This window comes from Lactuca virosa, chromosome 6 (genome assembly GCF_052849685.1).
Source record: "Lactuca virosa cultivar CGN04683 chromosome 6, Lactuca_virosa_CGN04683_v6, whole genome shotgun sequence".
In the NCBI taxonomy this organism is placed as follows: domain Eukaryota; kingdom Viridiplantae; phylum Streptophyta; class Magnoliopsida; order Asterales; family Asteraceae; genus Lactuca; species Lactuca virosa.
In genome coordinates, this window is record NC_136431.1 from 243,882,171 (window position 1) to 243,904,999 (window position 22,829).

General features: G+C 39.1%; 1 protein-coding gene across 1 annotated transcript; it reads left to right on the forward strand.

The window, feature by feature from the left end:
- Positions 1 to 17,287: 17,287 nt before the first annotated feature.
- Positions 17,288 to 19,427, forward strand: LOC145121601 (wall-associated receptor kinase 2-like). Its single transcript, XM_079057319.1, has 3 exons — positions 17,288 to 17,914; positions 18,005 to 18,175; positions 18,277 to 19,427. The coding sequence occupies exons 1-3, from the start codon at positions 17,299 to 17,301 to the stop codon at positions 19,377 to 19,379; spliced, it is 1,890 nt and encodes a 629-aa protein (XP_078913445.1). The 5' UTR covers positions 17,288 to 17,298; the 3' UTR covers positions 19,380 to 19,427.
- The last annotated feature ends 3,402 nt before the right edge of the window (positions 19,428 to 22,829 follow it).

Consider the following 22,829-nt stretch of genomic DNA (forward strand, 5'->3'; position numbering starts at 1 on the left):
TCCCAGTCACAAAACTTGAAGGGCACACTCGAGATTGAAACATGCCATTGAAGAAAGTTCAATGAATCTCAAAGAATCTAGGAGTTTCTAAACCAATTAAAACCTAATTAAATATTTCGTTTTTCATGGTGGAAATTGGTGAATCGTCATTCACCTACCTTCAAATATCTTATAGCTTAGATTACGGCATCCCTCTTCTAAGTTATAAAATATTGTGTTGGGTCCTAGACTTAATATTACATTTGGGTGTTTTGTTAAGGACTATCTCTATATTTAATCTAATCTATTCCCTCTTCTTTTCAGATGTCTTTATAACAATGCTTCTGGCTCAAACCCTACTAGCTCCTTCTCTCTCATGAATCTTTGTGGGAGAGTCATCTTTGATGGGTCCAACTTTACAGATTGGATCAGAAACATCAGGATGGTCACTCGGTATGAGAACAAAGAATATGTTCTCAACAAGGAGCTGAAGGTACCCGAGCCAACTGCTACTCCTAAAGAGCTTGCTGAATATGAGGTACATGAAAGAGATGCTACAAAAGTGGCATGCATCATGATGGCCACCATGACAGCCGAGCTCCAAAAGTCCTATGAGGACTATTATCCTTTTGAGATGCACCAGGACTTGATGGACCGCTACTATCAAAGTGCTCTTCAAGAGCGATATGAAATAATCTCCTCCATGATAACAACCCGAATGAAGGATGGTGAACCCATCACGGGCCACATGCAGAAAATGCAAAGGTATGTGGACCGTTTACTGAAGCTGAATGTGAACTTCCCTGAGGAGTTAGCAATAGACATCATTTTGCACTCCTTGCCATCGTGCTATGATCAATTCCGCATGACATATCACATGAACAAGGAAGAAGTCACCCTCAGCAAACTTCAAGGACTCTTGAAGACCGCCGAAAGTGGTCTAAAGGGTAAGTCGGTTGTTACTACTCCTACTCCTACTCCAACTGCGGCCAATGTCTTGGCAATCGGGCATGGCAAAGGGAAGAAGAGAAAGAACCCTTCTAAGGGTACCAAGGGTAAGACCCTTGAAGGCTCCTCTTCAAACAAAACCAAGAAAGGTTTTGTCACTCCTTCTGCTAACCCTAATGAGGCTGAATGCTTCTATTGCCATGAAAAGTCACACTGGAAGCGAAACTGCCCAAAGTACCAGCAAGATTTGCAGGATGGGAAAGTAAAACCCAACCATGCAGGTATATACACTATATTCTCTAATAACTCACCTCATTCTAAGTCTTGGGTCCTTGATACAGGTTGTGGTATTCACATATGTTGTGATTTGCAGGGACTAAAAAGAAGTGAGAATGTGGAGCAGGGAAAGATAAACTTGATCATGGGAAACAGGAAAGCTTCACCTGTCACCAAGATAGGAGTTTATTCCTTAGTGCTAAATAGTGGGTTTACATTAGATTTGAATAAATGTTATTATTCGCCAGAAATGGCAAGAAATGTTATTTCCTTTCATGCATTGTATAAACAAGGTTTTACCTTTTATTTTGATAATAATAATGCTAGTATTGATGCTTTCTTTAATAATGGTCTTTATTTTAAAGCATTACCTTGTGATGGCGTGTATGAAACTGTATCTGTTGTAGATAATCTAGGAAATAATGTATTGTGTATTAACTCTTCCACTAGCTTAGATAAAGCATCCTTATGGCATTGTCGTCTTGGACATGTAAGCAAGAAACGCATAGGCCAACTCCAAAAGGATGAAGTCTTGGAGTCATTTGACCTAAAGTCAGATGATAATTGTGAATCTTGTTTGCTTGGTAAAATGACAAAGTCACCTTTTACTGGCATTTGTGCTAGAGGTGAAGGTTTGTTGGACCTCATACACACGGATGTGTGTGGACCCTTCAGAACCGCCACAAGAGATGCTAATCGGTTCTATGTGACTTTTACTGATGATTTTAGTAGATATGGATATGTCTACCTAATCAAGCATAAGTCAGAAACCTTTGAGAAATTCAAAGAGTTTAAGCAAGAAGTGGAGAATCAGTTGGGCAGGAACATTAAGATGCTTCGATCCGATCGTGGTGGTGAGTATCTTAGTACTGAGTTCCTTGACTATCATAAGGAATGTGGGATTGTCTCACAATTGACACCTCCTAGGACACCACAGTTGAATGGTGTAGCTGAGAGGCGCAATCGGACCTTGCTGGACATGGTTCGTTCCATGATGAGTCGAGCTTCGCTACCAATCTCATTTTGGGGGTATGCCTTAGAGACTGCCGCCCATATCCTTAATCTAGTCCCTACAAAGAAGGTTGCCAAAACACCTCACGAGGTGTGGACTGGAAAAGTTCCCAATCTAGACCACATCAAGATTTGGGGTTGCGAGGCTTTCATGAGACGCGAGACTCACGATAAGCTCGAACCCCGAAGCGAAAGGTGTATTTTCATCGGCTACCCACAGAAATCCTTTGGTTACATCTTCTACAGACCCAGTGATAATGTGGTCTTTGTAGCAAGAAGGGGATTCTTTCGAGAGAGAGAATTCATGAGCCAAGGAGACAGTGGGAGGCAAATTGACCTTGAGGAAATTCAAGAGTCAAGTGGTGAAGGAACCTCAAACCCTAGCCCTCAACCTGAGGAGGAAACTCCTGTTGAGCCGACTGAAGAATCTATACCTCTGAGGCGTTCCACCACAGTTAGGAATGCACCTGAGCATTATTATGGTTTTCATATTACTGCAGAAGGTGAGACACTTATCAGTGATAACACACTGGTAAATCTGGATGAGCCTAACAGCTACACGGAAGCCATGGCAGGCCCTGAGGCTGCTAAATGGAAAGAGGCTATGGATAGCGAGATACAGTCCATGTATGACAATCAAGTTTGGAACTTGGTTGACAATGTACCTGATCGTAAGATAGTTGGGTGCAAATGGATCTTCAAGAAGAAGACCGACATGGATGGTAATGTACACACTTATAAGGCACGACTGGTTACAAAGGGTTATTCTCAAACTCCGGGAGTTGATTATGATGAGACCTTTTCACCAGTGGCCAAGATTAAGTCTATTAGGGTTCTGTTAGCCATTGTTGCATTTCATGATTATGAAATATGGCAAATGGATGTTAAAACCGCTTTCCTTAATGGAAAGTTGGCTGAAGATGTTTACATGGTTCAGCCAGAGGGTTTTGTCAGTACAGAGTACCCCAGTAGAGTGTGTAAGCTCGAGAAATCCATTTATGGATTAAAACAAGCACCTCGCAGATGGAATCTTTGCTTTGATGAGAAAGTCAAAGAATTTGGCTTTTCAAGGAGTGAAGATGAATCTTGTGTCTATATCAAGGTTAGTGGGAGTATAGTCAGCTTTTTGGTACTGTATGTGGATGACATATTACTCATAGGAAATGACATCCCAACCCTGCAGGAAGTAAAGTCCTGGCTTGGGAAGTGTTTTGCTATGAAGGACCTTGGAGACGCTGCCTATATCCTAGGGATAAGGATTTTGAGAAACAGGAGTAAAAGACTAATTGGACTTAGTCAAAGCACCTATATAGACAAAGTGTTGAAAAGGTTCAACATGCATAACTCCAAGAAAGGAGAGTTATCCATCCAGAGTAACGCCAAATTGAGTAAGACACAAAGCCCTAGTACTGAGGCTGAGATAGCAGAAATGAGTCGAATACCTTATGCTTCAGCTTTAGGATCGATCATGTATGCTATGACGTGTACTCGACCTGATGTAGCCTTTGCTTTGAGCATGGTTAGCAGGTATCAGGGGAACCCTGGCAAGGCACACTGGACTGCGGTAAAGAATATCCTCAAGTACCTACGGAGGACTAAGGACTGGGTCCTTACCCTCGGTGGCAGTGAGGACTTGAGAGTTGTAGGGTACAGTGATGCTAGCTTTCAGACTGACAGGGATAATTTCCGCTCTCAGTCGGGCTGGGTCTTTACTCTAAACGGAGGGGCAATTACTTGGAAAAGTTCCAAGCAGGAGACAGTGGCTGATTTCACTTGTGAATCAGAGTATATAGCAGCAAGCGAGGCAGCAAAGGAGGCTATATGGCTAAAGAACTTCATCGGAGACCTTGGAGTTGTATCAGCTATAAAGGAGCCAATGGAGATTTTCTGTGACAGCAATAGTGCGGTTGCCTTAGCCAAGGAACCAAGAGATCATGGGAGATCCAGACACATTGACAGAAAATATCACTTCATCAGACATCGAATAGAAGAAGGAATCCTCGTGGCAAAGAGGGTATCATCAGATGAGAACCCAGCAGATCCCCTCACAAAGGGACTGACTCGGGCTAAGCATCTCCAGCATGCTCGGAGCATAGGGCTGAAGGATGATATTAGTTTTAGTAGTTAGATAATCTTGAAATTTGTAAAATGTAATTGACATTTGATGATAAATAAAAGCTGTTATTTATGAGTAAAGTGTTGCTATCTCTTGTCAATCGTTTACTATTATTTCTTTTTGCATGTTTTGACTTCCAGAATAATTATGTTATGGTTTATATCATATTATTCAAACTCTCCACAGTCGGTCATATGTTGGAAGTAGATATGAATCAAGACTGTCATGGGTTGGCTTGTAGAGGTCTAAGATGTTAGACAAAGCGGGGCTACAGCACTCATGAGTGCTCATAAGTTCTGAGTATTGGATTCAACCCACGCTCACTTGTATCACTTCATGGAATTTATCTCGAGTGATCGTGAGACGGTAATATCATATAAGTCTTCAAACCTAGAGATATGATTTGTTGCCTATGAGTTGGTTATGCATTGATTGCACGAAAACGCATTGGTAACTCGATGTTATAAACCGTGCCTTTGTGTGTAGTTCAACAAGTAGTAGAGCAAACATATGAGTCGAAGTTTATCTGTTCCTTCTAGGATTAGAAGCGATATCTGGGCCCCTCGATGATTTTGTTTTGACCTATGTATCGGGCCCGGTCAGAACTAAATTGATGTGTTCAGTTAAGTTCTATGTCAAACAAATCGGAAATCGGGAAACAAATGCTGGACAATAAGCAAGACAATGTTCCATGTATTTGTCCGGCTGATATCTAGAACAGAGGATTATATGATCACTTATCTAAAATGGCGCTTCATAGTTCAACAGAGTTTAAAGAGCTACGATTGCTGATCTGTTCCTGAAGTCATACTTGCAACTATAGTTATTAGACTTATCCAAGTGGGAGACTGTTGGATATAGTGTCTAAGTCCATAACTATATTTGGTATGTACTTGACCCGACCCGGCATGGTCCATTTGGTTTGCACTTCACCCGAACAATTTATGGATAATCGTTTGAGTATAGTATAAGTTATGATTTATTAATATATTATAAGTCTTAATATATTAATATAAAATCATATTACTTAATTAGTATTGATCTATAATTAATCTAGAATTCATTTAGAGATCAAAAGTATGACTAATTAAATATGGGCTCTTGTATTTATATAGTGTGGGCTAATGCTTATTTGGAATGGGCTAGGCTTGCATGGAAGGTCCATGGATACTCCATGGAGCTTTAACCCATGGATCTCATGGAAATAAAAATACATGGGTATTAGGGTTTACATGGATGTAACCCTAATCCACCACACTATATAAAGGAGGCTTTGGTTCTTGAAATTGCACTAGTTGATGTGTGTAAACTAAGAGGGCCGATTTCAAGAAGTTTGTGACTATTCTCTCAAGTTTCCAAGTTTGTGGTGATTTGTGACTTCCATTTGAGGCATCCACATTATTGGTGCTAGGCTCTCAAACTCCAAGCAATCAACTACTACTACAAGGTAAGTAATTCTACTAGTTTTATTTGATTCAAGTACACCATGCCATGCTACTTAGGATAAGAACCTTGGAAAATAATTATTTGCATGTATCTTAGTCAAACATAGATCCAAGGTTTCTAGGGTTGCACGTACACCATAGGAGTGTTAGAATGCTGAAAACCCATCACTAACTACATCACGCGGCCTTAACCCTAACGATAACAATGTTCACCTTAGGGTTTAGAGGTACTATTTTTGGGACGTCGAGTACACGATCCTCATTAACCATAACCATCAATCCACCTCACCATATAGGACGTGAAGGCATAATACCTCTGTGTAGGGCTGAGATGACCAACACCCAGCTAGAAAGAGGACAAGTATCGAAAAGCACTCTTACAAACCCCGAGATCATTCGGGAAACGATGGAGAAAATAGTTCCAATCAAGGCACGACCCCAAGCAACGTGAGACCGACAAAAGAGTTATGCCGATAAATGGTAAAAGCCTCTGGAATTTCAAGCCGGAGATCAGGTGCTATTGAAGGACTCTCCCTAGAAAAGGAAGATCCAAGTTGGAAAGCGGGGCAAGCTAAACCCATGATACGTCGGGCCGTTCGAGGTTCTTTTCCGGATCGGTCCGGTGGCCTACAGACTACTACTACCCTCAGAATTTAACAACGTACACCCCGCATTCCACATATCAAAATTAAAAAAGGTGCCCATCAGATAAAACCCTCACCATTTCCTTGGATGAGATCGAGATAAACGAGAATCTCCTGTTCGTCGAAGAGCCGGTGGAGATAATGGACAGGGAAGTGAAGCGTACAAAACAAAGTCGCATTCCTACTGTGAAGGTTCGATGGAATGCTCAACGCGAACCGGAATTCACATGGGAACGTGAAGACCAGATAAAGCTAAAGTACCCTCACCTATTCTCTCGTTCATAGTTCTATCTTTCAAAAGAATTTCGGGATGAAATTCCCTCTAACGGGGGGATGATGTCACAACTAGCATTTTTGGCTAGGAAATTTTGTCCTCATGTACTCAACTCTTGTATAATTGGTAACTTTAAGTTGATATTGTGCACTATGCTCATTCAAAATCAACTATTTGAACCAAAACTCACTCGTGAAGTTCAAAACCTAATTCAAAACATCTCATACACTTAACTGTGGGTTCGTAACCCTAATATCCCGATTCAAACTCAGAATGTATTTGGATCTTCGTATTGGGCCTAATGGGCCAGTAAACTTTCAATTTAGCTATTTTGGGCCAAGGAACTCCATTTGGGCTCTAAATGAACCTACATTCATTAAACCATAGCATTTTGGGCCATGTTGGGCCTAAAATGACTCACTTCATTATCATGGGGCTTAATGGGCCGTGAACAACCTTCTTGAACTTAAATGGGCCAATAACCCATTATGTTCACCCTCTTTGGGACGTAAACCCATAAGAGGGCCCAATGGGCCGAAAACCTTCATCTTGGGCTTATAAATTTCGAATATATTCAAAAATGGCCCAAACAATTATTTTCTCCTCCCCCTCACTCCATTCTCGGTTTTACCATAGATAAAAAAAAGAAAAAAAAGCTTAGTTTGTTTAAACTTTGACACCTCTTTATTGCATGGTGGTAATCCATGCAATAACCACCAAATATCTATGGAAAATCTCATGTTTCTAGATAAGTCATTTGCTCACAAATAACAAGATTAGTACATCTCTCTCTATCTCTCTTCTCTCTTCTTACCCTCGACCATAAGGTCTTCACCACCAACAATCTTCAGTTCAAACACAATATTTTCTCTTCTTTTCCTCTCTAGCACAAGGAAATTCCTCTCTCCATTCCTCCAAATTCTTGTGGGTTCTAAGGGTGCATCAAGAACTCTCCATGAAAACTCATTCATTCTTAGTAAGTTATTATGAAACTCTATTACTTTTGATTCAAGTTTAATCTAGAAATCTCTCCTTAAACCACTCTCATTTCGTGATTTAAGCTCCTAGAACCATCTAGGACTCGAAATTCTCTTCAAGAAGTGATCTAGGCCGAAATCGCCTCCAAACTCTTCACCAAAACCGAATCCATCAAACCAATGTGAGTTTATAACCCCTATTTTCAGTTTTTACTATGTTTTGGGGGAGAATACAAGTTGTTTTGTGTAGATCTATAAGTATATGCATGATAATGTGTGTTTTTCATGATATAAGTTGTGGTTATGTGTTAAAAACTTCAAAAACCTAAAAATATGCTAAAATATGATGATATTTGTAGAACATAACACTTGTTACAACTTATTATACAAAGAAAAGGTTTAAAACACTTAAAAGTTGTTTAAAACTAAGAAAAGTGCATAAGAGGGCCAAAAATGACAAAATAATCAAAAGTGGGGTTATTATATATAACTCACGGTTTTAAGGGACCAAAAAGGATTTATTTTTTATAAATATGAATCTTTATGGTATTTGTGATTTTAAAAGGGCTAAAAGTGTAAACTTTCACAAATGGGCCTCATTTTGGGCTTCCACGGTTTTGGGCTAAATTTGTAAATTTTTGGACTTTTGTGGGCTTAAGTGTCATTTTAAACAAAGTTGAGCCAATAATGTCATTTTTCGATTATAAGGGCTGAAAATGATAATTTTATCAAACTTGGGCCAAAAAAGAAATAATTACTATACTTTTGGGCCGAAAATGATCTTTTGACAAAAGTGGGGTTAAAAATGTTATTTTACTCAAATCAAGCCCTTAAATGTAAACTTCTGGTTTTAAAGGACCTAAAGTGTCATTTTTACCAAAAATGTGCCTAAATTGTAAATTTTCGGTTTGAAGGACCAAAAATGTCTTTTTACAAAAAATGGGTCTTTTATGTCATTTTGGTAAACAACTAAATTTAACAACCAATGTAACAACAAACGGATCAAGTACGTCATTTACATGCTTATTGGTCCTGGAATATAATTTACATGTTTAGTGGGCCTTAGTTGTCCTTTTACATGTTTATTGGGCCTGGAATATAATTTACATGTTTAGTGGGCCTTAGTTGTCCTTTTACATGTTTATTGGGCCTGGAATATAATTAACATGTTTAGTGGGCCTTAGTTGTCCTTTTACATGTTTATTGGGCCTGGAATATACCTTACATGTTTATTGGGCCTTTGTGGTCCATCTACATGCTTGTTGACTTCACACATTCACATACGCACTCGTTGGGCTTTGAAAACTAAATACTTACACGTAAACAATATAAACTGTGCAATTTCACATTTTAAGGATCTTGTGAGACACTTCGTTTGGCACCTATCGAGTGTACAACTGTAGCTTGTAGTTATAACCAAAGTCTTCTGGAGGGAGAGCAGGAGTTTGTGTATAGATCTATACGGGGGTGACACCCCACACCTGAGCTGTTCGCTACAGTTAGACTAGGCCAGTCCAGGGTGACAAACCTTACCATAAACACGTCGACGTCCGAAAACGTCATGACAGGCGGATTAGTCATTATCAAGTATGGTTATAACGACTCACTTAGAGGAATTAACTCCATTATAAAAATTTACGGAATATCTTTACAGTTTGGTAACACGGAAATTTACACTGATAAGACTACAACGTTTTATAGACAAACAATATCGGATTTTCTGGGACCATTCGCTTTATACATTTTCAAACATTAACACACATGCTATAATACAAGATCTGACACAAACATTTCAAATCGTTTTTTCGGAAAATATCGGATTTTCTGGTGTTTACAAAGTAATACAAAACATTTTACTCAAACATACTTATGAACTCACAAACATTATATGTGTTACCTTTTCAAATTAACTTGTATTCTCAGGAAATCGTTGAGCAGGTTGGTCAGCAAGAATACCTGGATATTTTGTTGTGTTTTGTTATCACCGTATTTTGGATATTTTGGCATGTAATATTGAAATACAATACTTGATGTAAACAATGACAGTTGTAATATTACATGTGTGATGATGATGATGTTTTGTTCAATTATATACACTGTGATGATACTACAAAAATGAAGTCACCCAACCCCCCGGACGTTTCCGCCGTCTGGTCCGGGGGTGTGACATGGGGGATAGTTGTAACACTCCAAATCAGGTATTACCCGTGGAACCCTTGAAATGATTTAGTTGGAAAAAATGGTCCCTTTTACTACGCTGGGCGTACCTAAGAGTATGCTTACCCTAACTAGCCTCCTTCACCCTCAAACGTCCCTAAAACCCTAAAATCATTAGAGTGTATGTTCTTGAGCTTGTGAGTGTTTAAACACCATCCTTTTGGTGTGTTTGCTTCAAGGAAGAGAAGGAAACAAGCTTGAACGAGGAAGGGCTTCTGGATCTTGCATTTAAAATAGCTTAGGAAGCTTGAGGAGGTAAAAAGCTTTCACCTTGGTCATCATTATCATTTCTAGAGCTAGGGTTTTCTATATGGATCATTTTTGTGTTCATGGATCACCTCTAGAGAGTTGGAGCAACTCCAGAGCTTAGGATGAGCAGATCTAAGGTCCCTTGATTCATTCATGTCATAAAAATGGTGTCTTGATGGGTGTTTTGACCTCATGCATGGATTAAGACTCTTGGAAAGATCTTAATGGGTTGTTGGGAACATATGGAACATGTAAAGGCATAAAGTTGCCAACTTTATGCCTTAGGACGTCTTAATGGACTCAGATCTAAAGACTGGACGTTAGAACATCGAGTATTAAGAACATAATGGAAGAAGTTGCTTAATATGCTTGTACGGTGGGCGTAGTATAGCGTACGCAGCGCGTACAACTCAGGGACTCAGTACGCTGAGCGTACATGAGTGGTACGCAAGGCGTACGCACTCAGATGGGCTTGGACTTGTTTTGGGCTTGTAAGCCCTTTGGACCTTAATCAGTCATTGTGCATGGTCATGTTTTGAGTTAGTAGGCTGATTTATCTGTTTTTGGGCCATGGATGTTATGGTTGGGCCTTATTGGGCCATGACGGCCATTAATGATTTTGGACATAGACTTTGGGCCCATTAGCAATGAAGGACTTTTGGGCCATTATGAAAGGACTTGGGGCTTAGGTTCTTTAATTGGAATATATTCAACCCTAACTTTGGGTTAATAATATTATTGTTCCGCACGGGTGGTTACGGACTGTTAGGAGAGAAACTTTCGGATTCAGCAGACAAAGGTGATTTTTCTTACCATACCAATGGGTCTAAGGCACCAAGGTCGGCCCATTTTATGATATGTGGATTGTTAATTAATTATGCGTCATGTTAGTATGACATTTGCATGGAAGACCCCAGGGGGTTCCCGTGGCAGTAGATTGAGGCCATGTGGGGGTTCCATGGCATTTGGTATAAGACCTTAGAGGGTTTCCAAGGCATCCTAGTATATTTGCATGTTTAGCTTGTATGATATTTTTCTTGGTAGTGAAGACCATGTGGGGGTTCCTATGACTGTTAGTGAAGACCATATGGGGGTTCTCATGGTTGGTAGTTAAGACCATGTGGGGGTTCCAGTGGCACTAGGTATAAGACCTTGGAGGGTTTCCATGGCATCCTTATATGTAGTATGCATGGCTTATGTGGTTTATGTATCTTTTATAGCTAATATGGATTATGTGATTATGTGGATTGTGTGGGGTATGCTCTGGGGAACTCAGTAAGCATTAGCTTACAATTTGTTGATTTGCTTCAGATACTTCTGAGCCTAAGGGCATGGGCAAGGCTTGATGGCGCGACATGCACTCTCCTGTATTTGATTTGATGGGACACTCTGATATTTGAAATAAAATGTTGATGTTATGGATTTTGAAAACAATCGTCATTGATATTTCATATTTTATGGGAATGTTTTGATTAAATTAAAATGAAAAATTTATTCAGAAATTTGGATCGTTACAGTTGAACTGGTAAGATCAAATCTCAACTCACAGCTCCATACTCAACTGCCTACAACCACCATGCGACTAACTTCATCAAAATCCCAAAATACCAATGATACCCTTAAAGTCAAACTTGGTCAACCATGGTCAAATTCAAAGTCAACAGTCCATGTTGACCCAACTCGTCGAGTGCACCAACCGACTCGTCGAGTTCCTTCAGTTCTCAGAAATCCGGGGAAAACCCTAGTCAACTCGCCGAGTTATCGCAGCAACTCTTCGAGTTCAAACAGTGTCCAGAATATCGCGGAAACCCCGGGCCAACTCACCGAGTTGGATAGGTAACTCGTCAAGTTTGCCCAGTCTTAACTCATTCAACCACTTTCTAAGCGAGTCTAAAGCTCTAAACTATAGATCTGACCCCCTAGGGCTGAGATACCACGTAAAGTTGTTGGCTTTACGTCCATGCATGGCATTAAGGGGGCTAAAACACTCAATCATAGCTTCTTAAGGGATTTAGGGCATGAAGGAAGGCCAAGACTTGATAAAGATGCAACTTTAAGTCAAAAGAGGCTATGAGATGTCCAGATCTGAAGTCATAGCTTCATGACATGCTCAAATCCAACAATGATCCCAACATGACCTAATAATGACCATAAACTCCCACATGAAGAGATCTAGCAAATAAATGACCAAGGTATCAAATTTATACCTCAATATGGCTGCCACAACAGAGAAGACACCGGATCTACATCCTCTCCCTTCAGCTATGCACCTCCTACTTCAAGCCTCTTCAAACAAACACCAAAAATGAACTCTTTAAGCTCCCACACACTCAAAATGGTAGGAAAAGCATGAACTAGGGTTTCTCTGGACAATGGGGCGATAAGGGAGGCTAACAATGAGGCTTAAGGCCTTTAAATAGGGTGCAAACCCTAAAAATTAGGGTTTTCCTTTCCAGCGTCTACTCGTCGAGTTGGGGCTCCCCAACTCGTCGAGTTGAGTCCTTAATCCACATCCAACTAGATCCCTACACGACGAGTTGGAGCTCCCCAACTCGTCAAGTTCCAGCCCAAAACCCTATAATGTTGAGAAATAAATAATACCTGGACCAAGCGTTACATAAGTATACTCGATGCAAAAATTCATTTTTTAATGTCACAAATAAAATTAATTTTTGTGATTTTTGACTCAATCCTTAACGATAGACGGTTTATCGAGCAGTTTGAGATGTTCTGAAGGTAATTATGAGTATAATCTATTTGATATATATTATAAACATAAAATTACACAATTTTGGTCTTTTACACATATCGGTTCCCGGTGGTTTGACCGCCGAACACTGACCTATTTTTACCAATTGTTACATTCTCCCCCAGTTAAAAGAATTTTGTCCCAGAATTTAGCTTGTAGTTAGGGATATCGTGAAACAACTGGGGACATTGTCATTCTGCTTGATATCGTACATGATCATTATGTAGTTTTCTTATGCATGCTAGTAGTATATATTTCAAGTTTGAGTTGTCAATCAAAGCCATGATTCTAGTCGAATCCCACAACCAAGCAAGTAACAGGGAATAAGGCAGAGTCAACATTCTAAGGTAATCCAATTCTATAAATACTTCTACCGTATTTAACTAACAATCATGCGATACTAGCTGGGTTTCTTAGTTCACTTTATTGGGAGATAAAACAGGAATGTCATCGAATAGATACATCTCAAGTTTTGACATCCAACAAGTGTTATACATATTGTTCAGTTTTTGGGAATCAGGACCAATTCTTACCAGAATTTAAAAGGTCCTTTGTGTCGTAGGTTTATATCGTTCTTAAGGAAACATTTATTGTTGATGTTCGTGTTTAGCTTTATATCGTTCTTTGGTTTATTCAATCATTTTGTAATCTCATGACTGACTTCCGAATCAGTAGGCAGTGTGCTACTTAATTGTTCTTAAATCATTATTCAACATTTTGGGGATCAACACTTTCATCCGTACAAAGCCTCAGATGGTGCAACTTTTATGCTGGTGTGATAACTATTGTTGAAATACTCAATCAACAGCAATTGTGTAATCCACACACTTTCAAAGTCTATCACTTAGGCTTGGAACCTATCATTCAAAGTTTGGATAACTTTTGCCCAATAGGAATGGAAAATCGTGTTCATACCTAGGCGCATCCCTAAGAATTTATGTAGTGATAGTCAACATCGTGAGGTGAATCTACTATTTCCATCCGAGACGATAGAAATCAACACCTCGTGTAGTTTTGTTGGTTTTTTAGATAAGTTTTGGTAAGCTTTTCTATCTTAATCGTTCTCTTTGTTCTACAGGAAGTGGGCGAACTTAAACCCTACTCAAATAGTATTGAGAACACTATGTGTCTTGGGTAGTTCTGTTATGACGTCTATGAAAATTTACTCCCACTTCCACCCAAGCATTTCCGATTGTTGGTGTAAACCCAAGGGTTTCTGATGTCGATGAACTGATGCATCCAGTTTGAGATGTTCTGAAGGTAATTATGAGTATAACATATTTAATATACATTATAAACATAAAATTACATAATTTTAGTCTTTTACACATATCGGTTCACGGCGGTTTGACCGCCGAACACTGACCTATTTTTACCAATTGTTACACATCCTAATATCACATAGTCTACATAATCAGAGAGTTCGTGAAAACTCACCTGAATAGCTGATAAAATATGCCCATACAATGAACTAAGTGGCACCAAAACTTCTTGGAACCACTACACATTTGTTTAACCCTAATTTAGCAATTAAGGTTTAACACCTAACTTTCTGTTAGTGTATTGGTTAGGTTTTTTTAATTTTATTGGTTAAAAGACCATTTTTCCTTTCAACACATCATTCAATATTTGAATCCATCATAGTTGACTAAAGGTCAAACTGGTCAAAACGTCAACAATCAACAGTCAATGGTCAGTTGGCAACGTGCCGTGAGCCAGCTTCTATTCGTGTTGCGGTCAAGTTATGTCAAAACGATTGCGAGACCCATACAATTTCCGCACCGCGACCAGTCCTTGGCCATGCCGCGTTTCACTTGGCAGAACACTCTTAACCCATTAAGCACTTAATCTCTATAGAACAAGGCTTAGATTCTCATATATGATTCTCTTCAGTGACTTAATGGATAAAGTTTTCAAAATTAATTCATTGGCCGTGCTGCGTTTCACTTGGCAGAACACTCTTAACCCATTAAGCACTTAATCTCTATAGAACAAGGCTTAGATTCTTATATCTGATTCTCTTCAGCGACTTAATGGATAAAGTTTTCAACTTTATCCATTCCAATGGCTAGATCTAACCAAATCTACAACCCTAATAAGAATTAGTCCATTAAAGTCTATAATTCCTTGCATGGTTGACTAAGAACACAAGAATACACATTTTTCTTATTCCTAAAGTCCAGAGACATAATCATTTGCTAACTAAACTTTTGGAGTTGCTCAAATTTCAAGAACATGATATCAAAATGACCAAAAACTCATGAAGTTTTTAGATCAATGCAACAAATTGAATAAAGCAGTAAACTTCGTCACTTACATTGCTTATGAAGTGACAAAAATGTGGAAACTTCTTTGGAGCCAACCTCTCCAAACTTTACAAGCTCTTTTTCCTATTCAAAAACTACTATAAAGCTTCAAAACTCTTTATCAAGCAAGAAAGGGGGCTAGGGTTTCGTTTTGAGAGAAGGAGGTTGAAGTTAAGAGAACCCTAGAAGTTAACATCCTTTAAGTAGGGCTCAACGGTCTGAGTTCTAGGGTTTTTTGCCATGGCAGCGTCGTGGCACGGGCCATTAATCCACCATGTCGCTACTTATTGATGTGTCCCGCGTCTTGGTGCAGTCTTGCCAAAAACCCTAAAACCCAAAATTAACAATTCAATAAGAAATTAACTCATATCTGGAAAGTGGACGTTACAGGTACAAAAACATAATAAATTGATAAATTGTTTTTAGTGTTGTCAATTCTGCTTTTACATATAAAATGACCAAAAATGGCATTGTGCATATTATAAACCTATATGGTTTCTAGATATAGCGGTTTACTTTTAGCATTCACAATAATATTTTGAACAAAATTTTACATCAGTAACATTAATAATAACAATTATTTTGTTTTACTTTCACACCCATAAGCTATATCTAGGACCATTTTAGGGTGGAGGGTGTCATTTTAGAAAGTCCCTCTTCCCGGGCTTCCGAGTCGTATCTCAAGCAGGTAGTTCTATGTTCACGCTTCTGCCGCCTCCCTCCTTCGTGATCATCCATGGCTTCCCCTATTTTTCTTTATTTGTTTCCTTCTATCATCTAAACACTCTTCCCACAACTTTCTCTCTCTCTCTCTCTCTCACCCCTCAACACTCGTGTCGATATGTGTCCTCTTCCCACGACAATACCCTACCCCTTTACTCTCACACCCTCAAATGTTTTATTTCATCCAAACAAGTACTTTGGCCCGATCTCAAACCATAGTAAGATGATAAACACATAAAATAAGCGAAGCACTCTATAAATAGAACTTTGAGTATCCACTTTAATAAGCTGGCATCTTATTTTATTCATCTTTCTTTTCTAGGTAGTTAAGATAAACTGGTTCAGACCAAAAAGCTTCTAGCCCAACGATATATCAGGTGTTACTTTTCCTTTTTGAGGTCGATTGTTCAAGTCCCTTCGTGGACATAAGTGGTATTAGGTGTTAGCTTAGGAGTAGATTAAAATATCGGCTAAAAAAAATGAACGGGTTCACATTTAACGGTAACTTTTCAGTCCAAATATGTCTCGCAGGCAGTCCAGATCGTTCTCAAAGGCGATATTAATGGCTATTTCCCCCAAAACAATGAACCCCTACAATGACAATAAAACTTTTACTTATCTTTTATTATTTCTATATTCTAAAGTACAGAAATTGGGCATTAAAATGATTCATATTATTGGTTACTTAATTGACCAGATCAAAGTTATGCGTAAAGACTAGCTAGTGGACAATCTCTATAAAACATGCAACAATAGATCCATACATATAGAAGAAGTCAAGAACACATGAACAACCGCCTAATTAATCTGTCTTAATGAATTTGGCTTGAGATATATATTCCCATCTAAGAAAAAGTTAACAGCTTGTGAACTAGAAATAAACTAAAAAAAAAAAGTCATCCACATCGGTTCTATCAATGAATGTATAGGAAATGAATCTAATTTAGAAAGTATGCACATATGACTAGTATTAAAGACGCCCTTCTACAGTAAGTAAGATGCGATATGAGTCTGCGTCTTGCATACGTTGGTTGTTTGTCCTATTCTTTGGTCATTTAGGTTGGTTTTATAGCATTAATAGAAACCAAAGACTGATTCCAAATCGATTTAGATGGCAAAATCAAGAGGAATCACTACAGGAAAGCTGCTAAAACTGCTTCATCCTTTCATAATACTGATTGTAATACTATCAAGAACAAAAGCAGCCTCTGAAGTAGCTCTATCCCTTCCTGGATGCCCCGATAAATGTGGGAACATTACGATCCCATATCCATTTGGGATCATAGAAGGCTGCTACTTAAACAAAAAATATCATGTAAATTGTTCTACACTAAGTGTTTCAGAAACCAGATTCAAACTGTTACACATATCATTTGATGGCTATATGCGTGGCTTGTTGCCGATAGGTTATCGTTGTTACAACACAGCTCATAAAATAACCATCAGCCAAGAACCCAAAATACAGTTGTCCAGGTTTCATGTCTCAAGCACTGAGAATCTCTTGACTGTAGTTGGGTGTGATGCTAGAGCCAACATGAAGACTGCTAAGGGTGAAGGCTACTATACTGGATGCCTATCAATGACTGGTTGCGATAGGTTAACCAGAGGTTCGTGTTTAGGCATGGGTTGCAGCCAGGTTCCGGTCCCTCCTTACCTCACAAGGTTTCGGATCCATGCACAAAGCAACACACGAGGGGAGAACGTGGGAAACTGGAGTTATAATAACTGCACGTATGGATTTCTTGTTGAGAAAGGTGGTTACATATTTCGTAAAAAAGACGTTGATAATTTGAAGAAGCGGGCTTTCCCTGTTGTTCTTGAATGGTCGGTTGACTACATAACCTGTGAAGAAGCTCAAAAGAACATGTCTACATATGCTTGTCAAGAAAATAGCGTATGCCTTGATACTACGACTGAGTCCAATCGAACTTACCAGGGGTATCGCTGTCAGTGTGCTAAAGGGTACCAAGGTAACCCATACCTGCCAAATGGGTGTCAAGGTACGTAATGATTTACGTTTCTGTTTAATACCATCAACAGGTTTTAATAAGTACACACTTTTCATGAACATTTATGATTTTTTTTTTCAGATGTCGATGAGTGTCAAGGAGCTCAACATGATTGTAAATACGACTGCAGTAACATAAATGGGAGCTACAACTGTTCATGCCCCTTAGGGCAGCAGGGAGATGGTCGAAAGGATGGGAATGGTTGCTCTTATACACAAGGAATCAAATCGCTTGGAAATTCAGTCTATTGGGGTTAGTATAAACAGCTCTATGACACAATTCACATGGTTAACTCGTATAAGTTCTGATCTTGAGTTAATTTTGTTGTCGTGATTGCTATTTCTAATCGACAGGAATCAGCATGGGAACTTCAGCTTCATTTTTGTTAACATTTATCATATACTGGGGACTCAGACAAAGGCAGATCATGAAGAGCAGGGAGAGATTCTTCAAGAAAAATGGCGGATTGATTTTGCAGAAAGTACTATTTGAATCTAAACAATCCTCCCACGTGGCCAAGATTTTTGCAGCAAGAGATCTTGAAAAGGCAACCAATAACTTCAACAAAACAAATATCATCGGTCAAGGAGGTTATGGAATAGTTTATAAAGGTACACTATCAGATAAAACAACGGTTGCCATCAAGAAAGCTAAGTCAATTGATGAGAGCCAGATCGAGCAGTTTATAAATGAGGTGATTATTCTATCAGAAATTAGCCACCCAAATGTCGTCAAACTCTTGGGTTGTTGCTTAGAGACGCAAACTCCTCTCCTGCTTTATGAGTTTGTAACCAACAAAACTATCTTCCACCACCTTCATGAACAAGACTTCATATCTTCAATGACGTTTGAAAGACGCCTAAACATAGCCACGCAGACTGCTGAAGCCCTTGCTCATATATACTCAACGACACAAATCATTCATAGAGATATTAAATCTTTGAACATACTTTTGACTGACGACTACATTGCCAAAGTGTCTGATTTTGGAATCTCGAGGTTCATTCCAATTGATGAGACTCACATACAGACACTGGTGCATGGGACTCTCGGATACATAGATCCAGAGTACTTTCGATCAGGAATTTTGACAGACAAGAGTGATGTTTATAGTTTTGGCATGGTTCTTGTGGAGCTGCTTACAAGCAGAAAAGTGTTTTCACATGATAGAACTGAAAGTGACTTGGGTCTGGCAGCCTATTTCATTTCTTCGCTGGAAAGGGGCCACTTGCTTCAAGTTCTTGATGATAAAGTGAAAAACGATGGGCTCAATGAACATATTAGATACTTTGCTAGACTTGCCAAAGATTGTTTGGAACTAGAGGGCAAGAAAAGGCCTAATATGGTTAGAGTGAAAGAGGAGCTCAACGAATTGAGACAATCTTATTTGAAGAGCTCTATTATGTCAAAGAAAATCAAGCATGATGACCTTTACGAGATTCTCTATTTTGATTGATAGCCCTCATGCATATTTTGAACTATTTAGTTTAGCAATATGTCATAGTCTAACCTGCATATTTTGAACTATTTAGTTTAGCAATATGTCATAGTCTAAGGGTCTGTTACGTAAAGTAAAATCTATCTATACCTATTGTATCCTATTATTTGTTTATTGAATGAAATCCTCCTCAATTGAGCTTTAATATGTTATCAGGTTTGTTGGTGATATGTATTATCAATATTGTAATTAACCGTAATGGATTAATTTGTTGGCCAAATATAATGTTGATAAACATTAAGCAACTAAGGAAGACGTGGAGTGCACACTGCACACTTGTTTGACTTTGTTCAAGATTCATAGTAGACTGTCATTCAGGAGCGAAGCCCCTGAACGAACGGAGGTCTGGAGGCAGCTCCCCTGGAAGCGGGGTCCAAGGGGCGGCATCCCCTGGCTAGGGTCGACACGGATCTAAAAACTGTTTTTTAAAATCTATTTTGTGATAATTTTGGCGGGTTTTCTATGATTGTTTGAAACTGTCTAGTGACAGTTTTTAGACACGGATCTAAAAACAAGTTTTGGTCATATTTTCTGGCACACATACGAAATTCATAATTTCTCATTCTCTGTTCTTCTTTTCTCTCATTCCGAGTCTAATCCAATTGTTGATTATGGGAATACCACCGAAATACTTCAATTTAAAAGTGTCATCACGATTCTTAAAATTCCAACCGACCCCAAATATCTAACAAGGTGGGTCATCTCGCTAAGTTAGAGGCAACCTCCAGCCTTTTGTTTATTCTCCTCCATCTAATCATATTAACAAAATGGCTCTATATCTAATGGCATTTAATGCAACCGAAAAGGATGACCTTTCTCATCATTGATGAGCCTTTCTTCTCAATCAAACAGATTTTCAATTCTGGAAGATAATGGTCGAACCTTTCTTCTCGAAACATGTCCTTCTTCAACAACAACCAAATTAGAAAACTCATGAGTTCCAATCCCACGTTATGCAATCTGGAAGGAAAACAATGATCTTGCTTCATCAAATTCTGATCAACATGCCTCTGATTTGTTTTATGGAAAAGGAACAGCCCGTGAGATATATACATGACCCTTTACACTGTGGCTAGCTATTTGTTTTATTGTTAAAATATTTCAAATGCTTTTGGGATGTTTGTTTTTAGCAAAATTTTTATTCTAAATGGTTTTCGAATATTCATTTTAAAAAAGAGTATTTCAAACTATCTATACGAGGTGTCTGGCAATGATTCGGGATATAAACAAGTTATATTAAATACAATGTAACGTCCGATAAATAAGACCATAAAATTTTTTCATTTTTAGATTAATAAACATCAAACCATATCATTATCATGAAACCACGGTTATCAAAATGTATCAATACATCCTCAAAATCGGAGTAAATCACAAAGATGCGGAAACGCGTGGTGTGTGCTCTGCAAGCATTCCGAGCTCTTCCCTTTGGAACTGGAAGTACCTGAAACATAAACTAAAAACCATAAGCACAAAACTTAATGAGTTCCTCAAGATACCACATACCATACATAATAAACACATAATGGGCCCCGCCCGGCATCGGGCCCCGCCTGGAATCGAGCCCCACTCGGTATACAGATCGGGCCCCGCCCGACATACATGTAAACATATAACATATAAACACATACACATGCAATAATCACAAAGATACACAGCATACAAAATGGTCATCGGGCCCCGCCCGGTAAGCATAGGAGTACATAACACATGCAAGAGTCACGCAGACATCTAGCATCCTAACATAACAAGATCATGGGTCGACATTGGTGCCTTCGACCCGCTAAACCCAGTGAGGAAACTCACCTCGCACTATCGAATCTCATAGAAAGGATCTTTGGTTGTTGGCCCGCTAAAATCTTCGCGCTATCAATGCCAATGACATCCAATTAATAATTAGATTCCAATCCATAACCATCAATCCAAAAATTAGGGTAAAAATACCATTTTACCCCTTACGTAGCTTGGACCAAGACTAAGGCCCATACCTACAATCCGAAAGGCCCAAATCCAAATTAATCATCCAAGGCCCAATCATGGCCCAATTTTCCAAATTGGGCCCAATCTCTTTCATGGACCTTTTCCAACAACCTAAAACAAACGTCAATGTAAAACTTGATGGCCTAGCAAGGCCCTAAGCATCTAAGTCCAAATATGGCCCAAACCGAAGCCCAAATGTCCGAAGCCCAACCTGCTGAGTGTAACATCTCGATTTCCAGGGATGAAATTCTAGGGATTTTGGGCATTTTAGAAAGCCTACTCAACGAGTTGGAAGGCCCCAACTCATCGTGTAGGAACCCTTATGGCCGCATGCATAATGGGACCAACTCGACGAGTTGAAGGACCTAACTCGACGAGTCGGAGCTGGATATGAAAACCCTAATTTTTAGGGTTTGCACCCTATTTAAAGAATGTTATTGTTCATTCACAGCCCTTTTCATCGCCCCCTTACCAGAGAAAACCCTAATCTCCCCATTGTGTGAGTGTGTGAGCTTGGAAGTCATTTTGGGTGCTCTTTTTGAAAGGAAACTTGAAGATTGAGAAGGTTGGATCAAGAAGAAGGTTGTAGATCTGTTATCTACTTTGTATTGGCAGCCAATCCGACGTATAAAGTTAATACCTTGACTTCTCACTGCTTAGATCTTCCCTTGTGAAATAAAATGGTCACTTCTAGTGCAAAATGGAGTTACTTTCGGGTTTGAGCTTGTCACAAGGACATGGTTTCAGATCTGGACTCCTCTAGGCCCACATAGTCATAAAGTCATCGACTTTACCAAGCTTTGGCCCTTCTCCATGCCCTAAACCTCTTTTTAGACTTAGTTTTTGTTGGGTCAAAATTATGGTTTATACTTTGCTTTTCTAGGAAAATGTATTTTTATGTCTAGGACCGTAAACAGCTCAGTGTTTACGGCCATATATGTGTTTACGGTCAGTGTTTACTGCCGTAAACAGGTTTATGGCCGTAAACCCATTCACGGCCCATGTCTACTATATATAGGGTGAGGAGTGCATAATTGCTATAGACTAGCGGAGCTTAAGTGTGTGCATTTGAAGGTGTTCTACAGAGAGAGAAAAGAGAGTGTGTGTTAGTGTGTGTGAATCTTGTATCCGGATCTTCATTCATATCAATACATACAAGATTCATCATCTTCTTCTTCTCCTTCTCTTCTATTTGATCTGACATCATCCAATTGATTGGGATTCCGCACCATCAATTGGATCTGATCGATACACAAGCATTTTTGGGGACTTACAATTGGTATCAGAGCTTGGTTGTATCAATCATTTTTTGTCAGATCTGGAGCTTATTTGATCTTATTTTGGAAAGATTCTTGCGTTTTTGGATAGATCTCTGAAAATTAGGGGGGGTTTGTTCTTCGCGTTTTTGATAAAAACGAGTTTTCGATC

What these genes read in the sequence shown, in the direction of transcription:
- LOC145121601 (XM_079057319.1), top strand. Translation starts at nt 17,299, where the DNA reads ATGCGTGGCTTGTTGCCGATAGGTTATCGTTGTTACAACACAGCTCAT. An exon ending in CCTGCCAAATGGGTGTCAAG is followed by an intron (nt 17,915 to 18,004) that starts GTACGTAATGAT and finishes TTTTTTTTTCAG; the next exon opens with ATGTCGATGAGTGTCAAGGA. An exon ending in TGGAAATTCAGTCTATTGGG is followed by an intron (nt 18,176 to 18,276) that starts GTTAGTATAAAC and finishes TCTAATCGACAG; the next exon opens with GAATCAGCATGGGAACTTCA.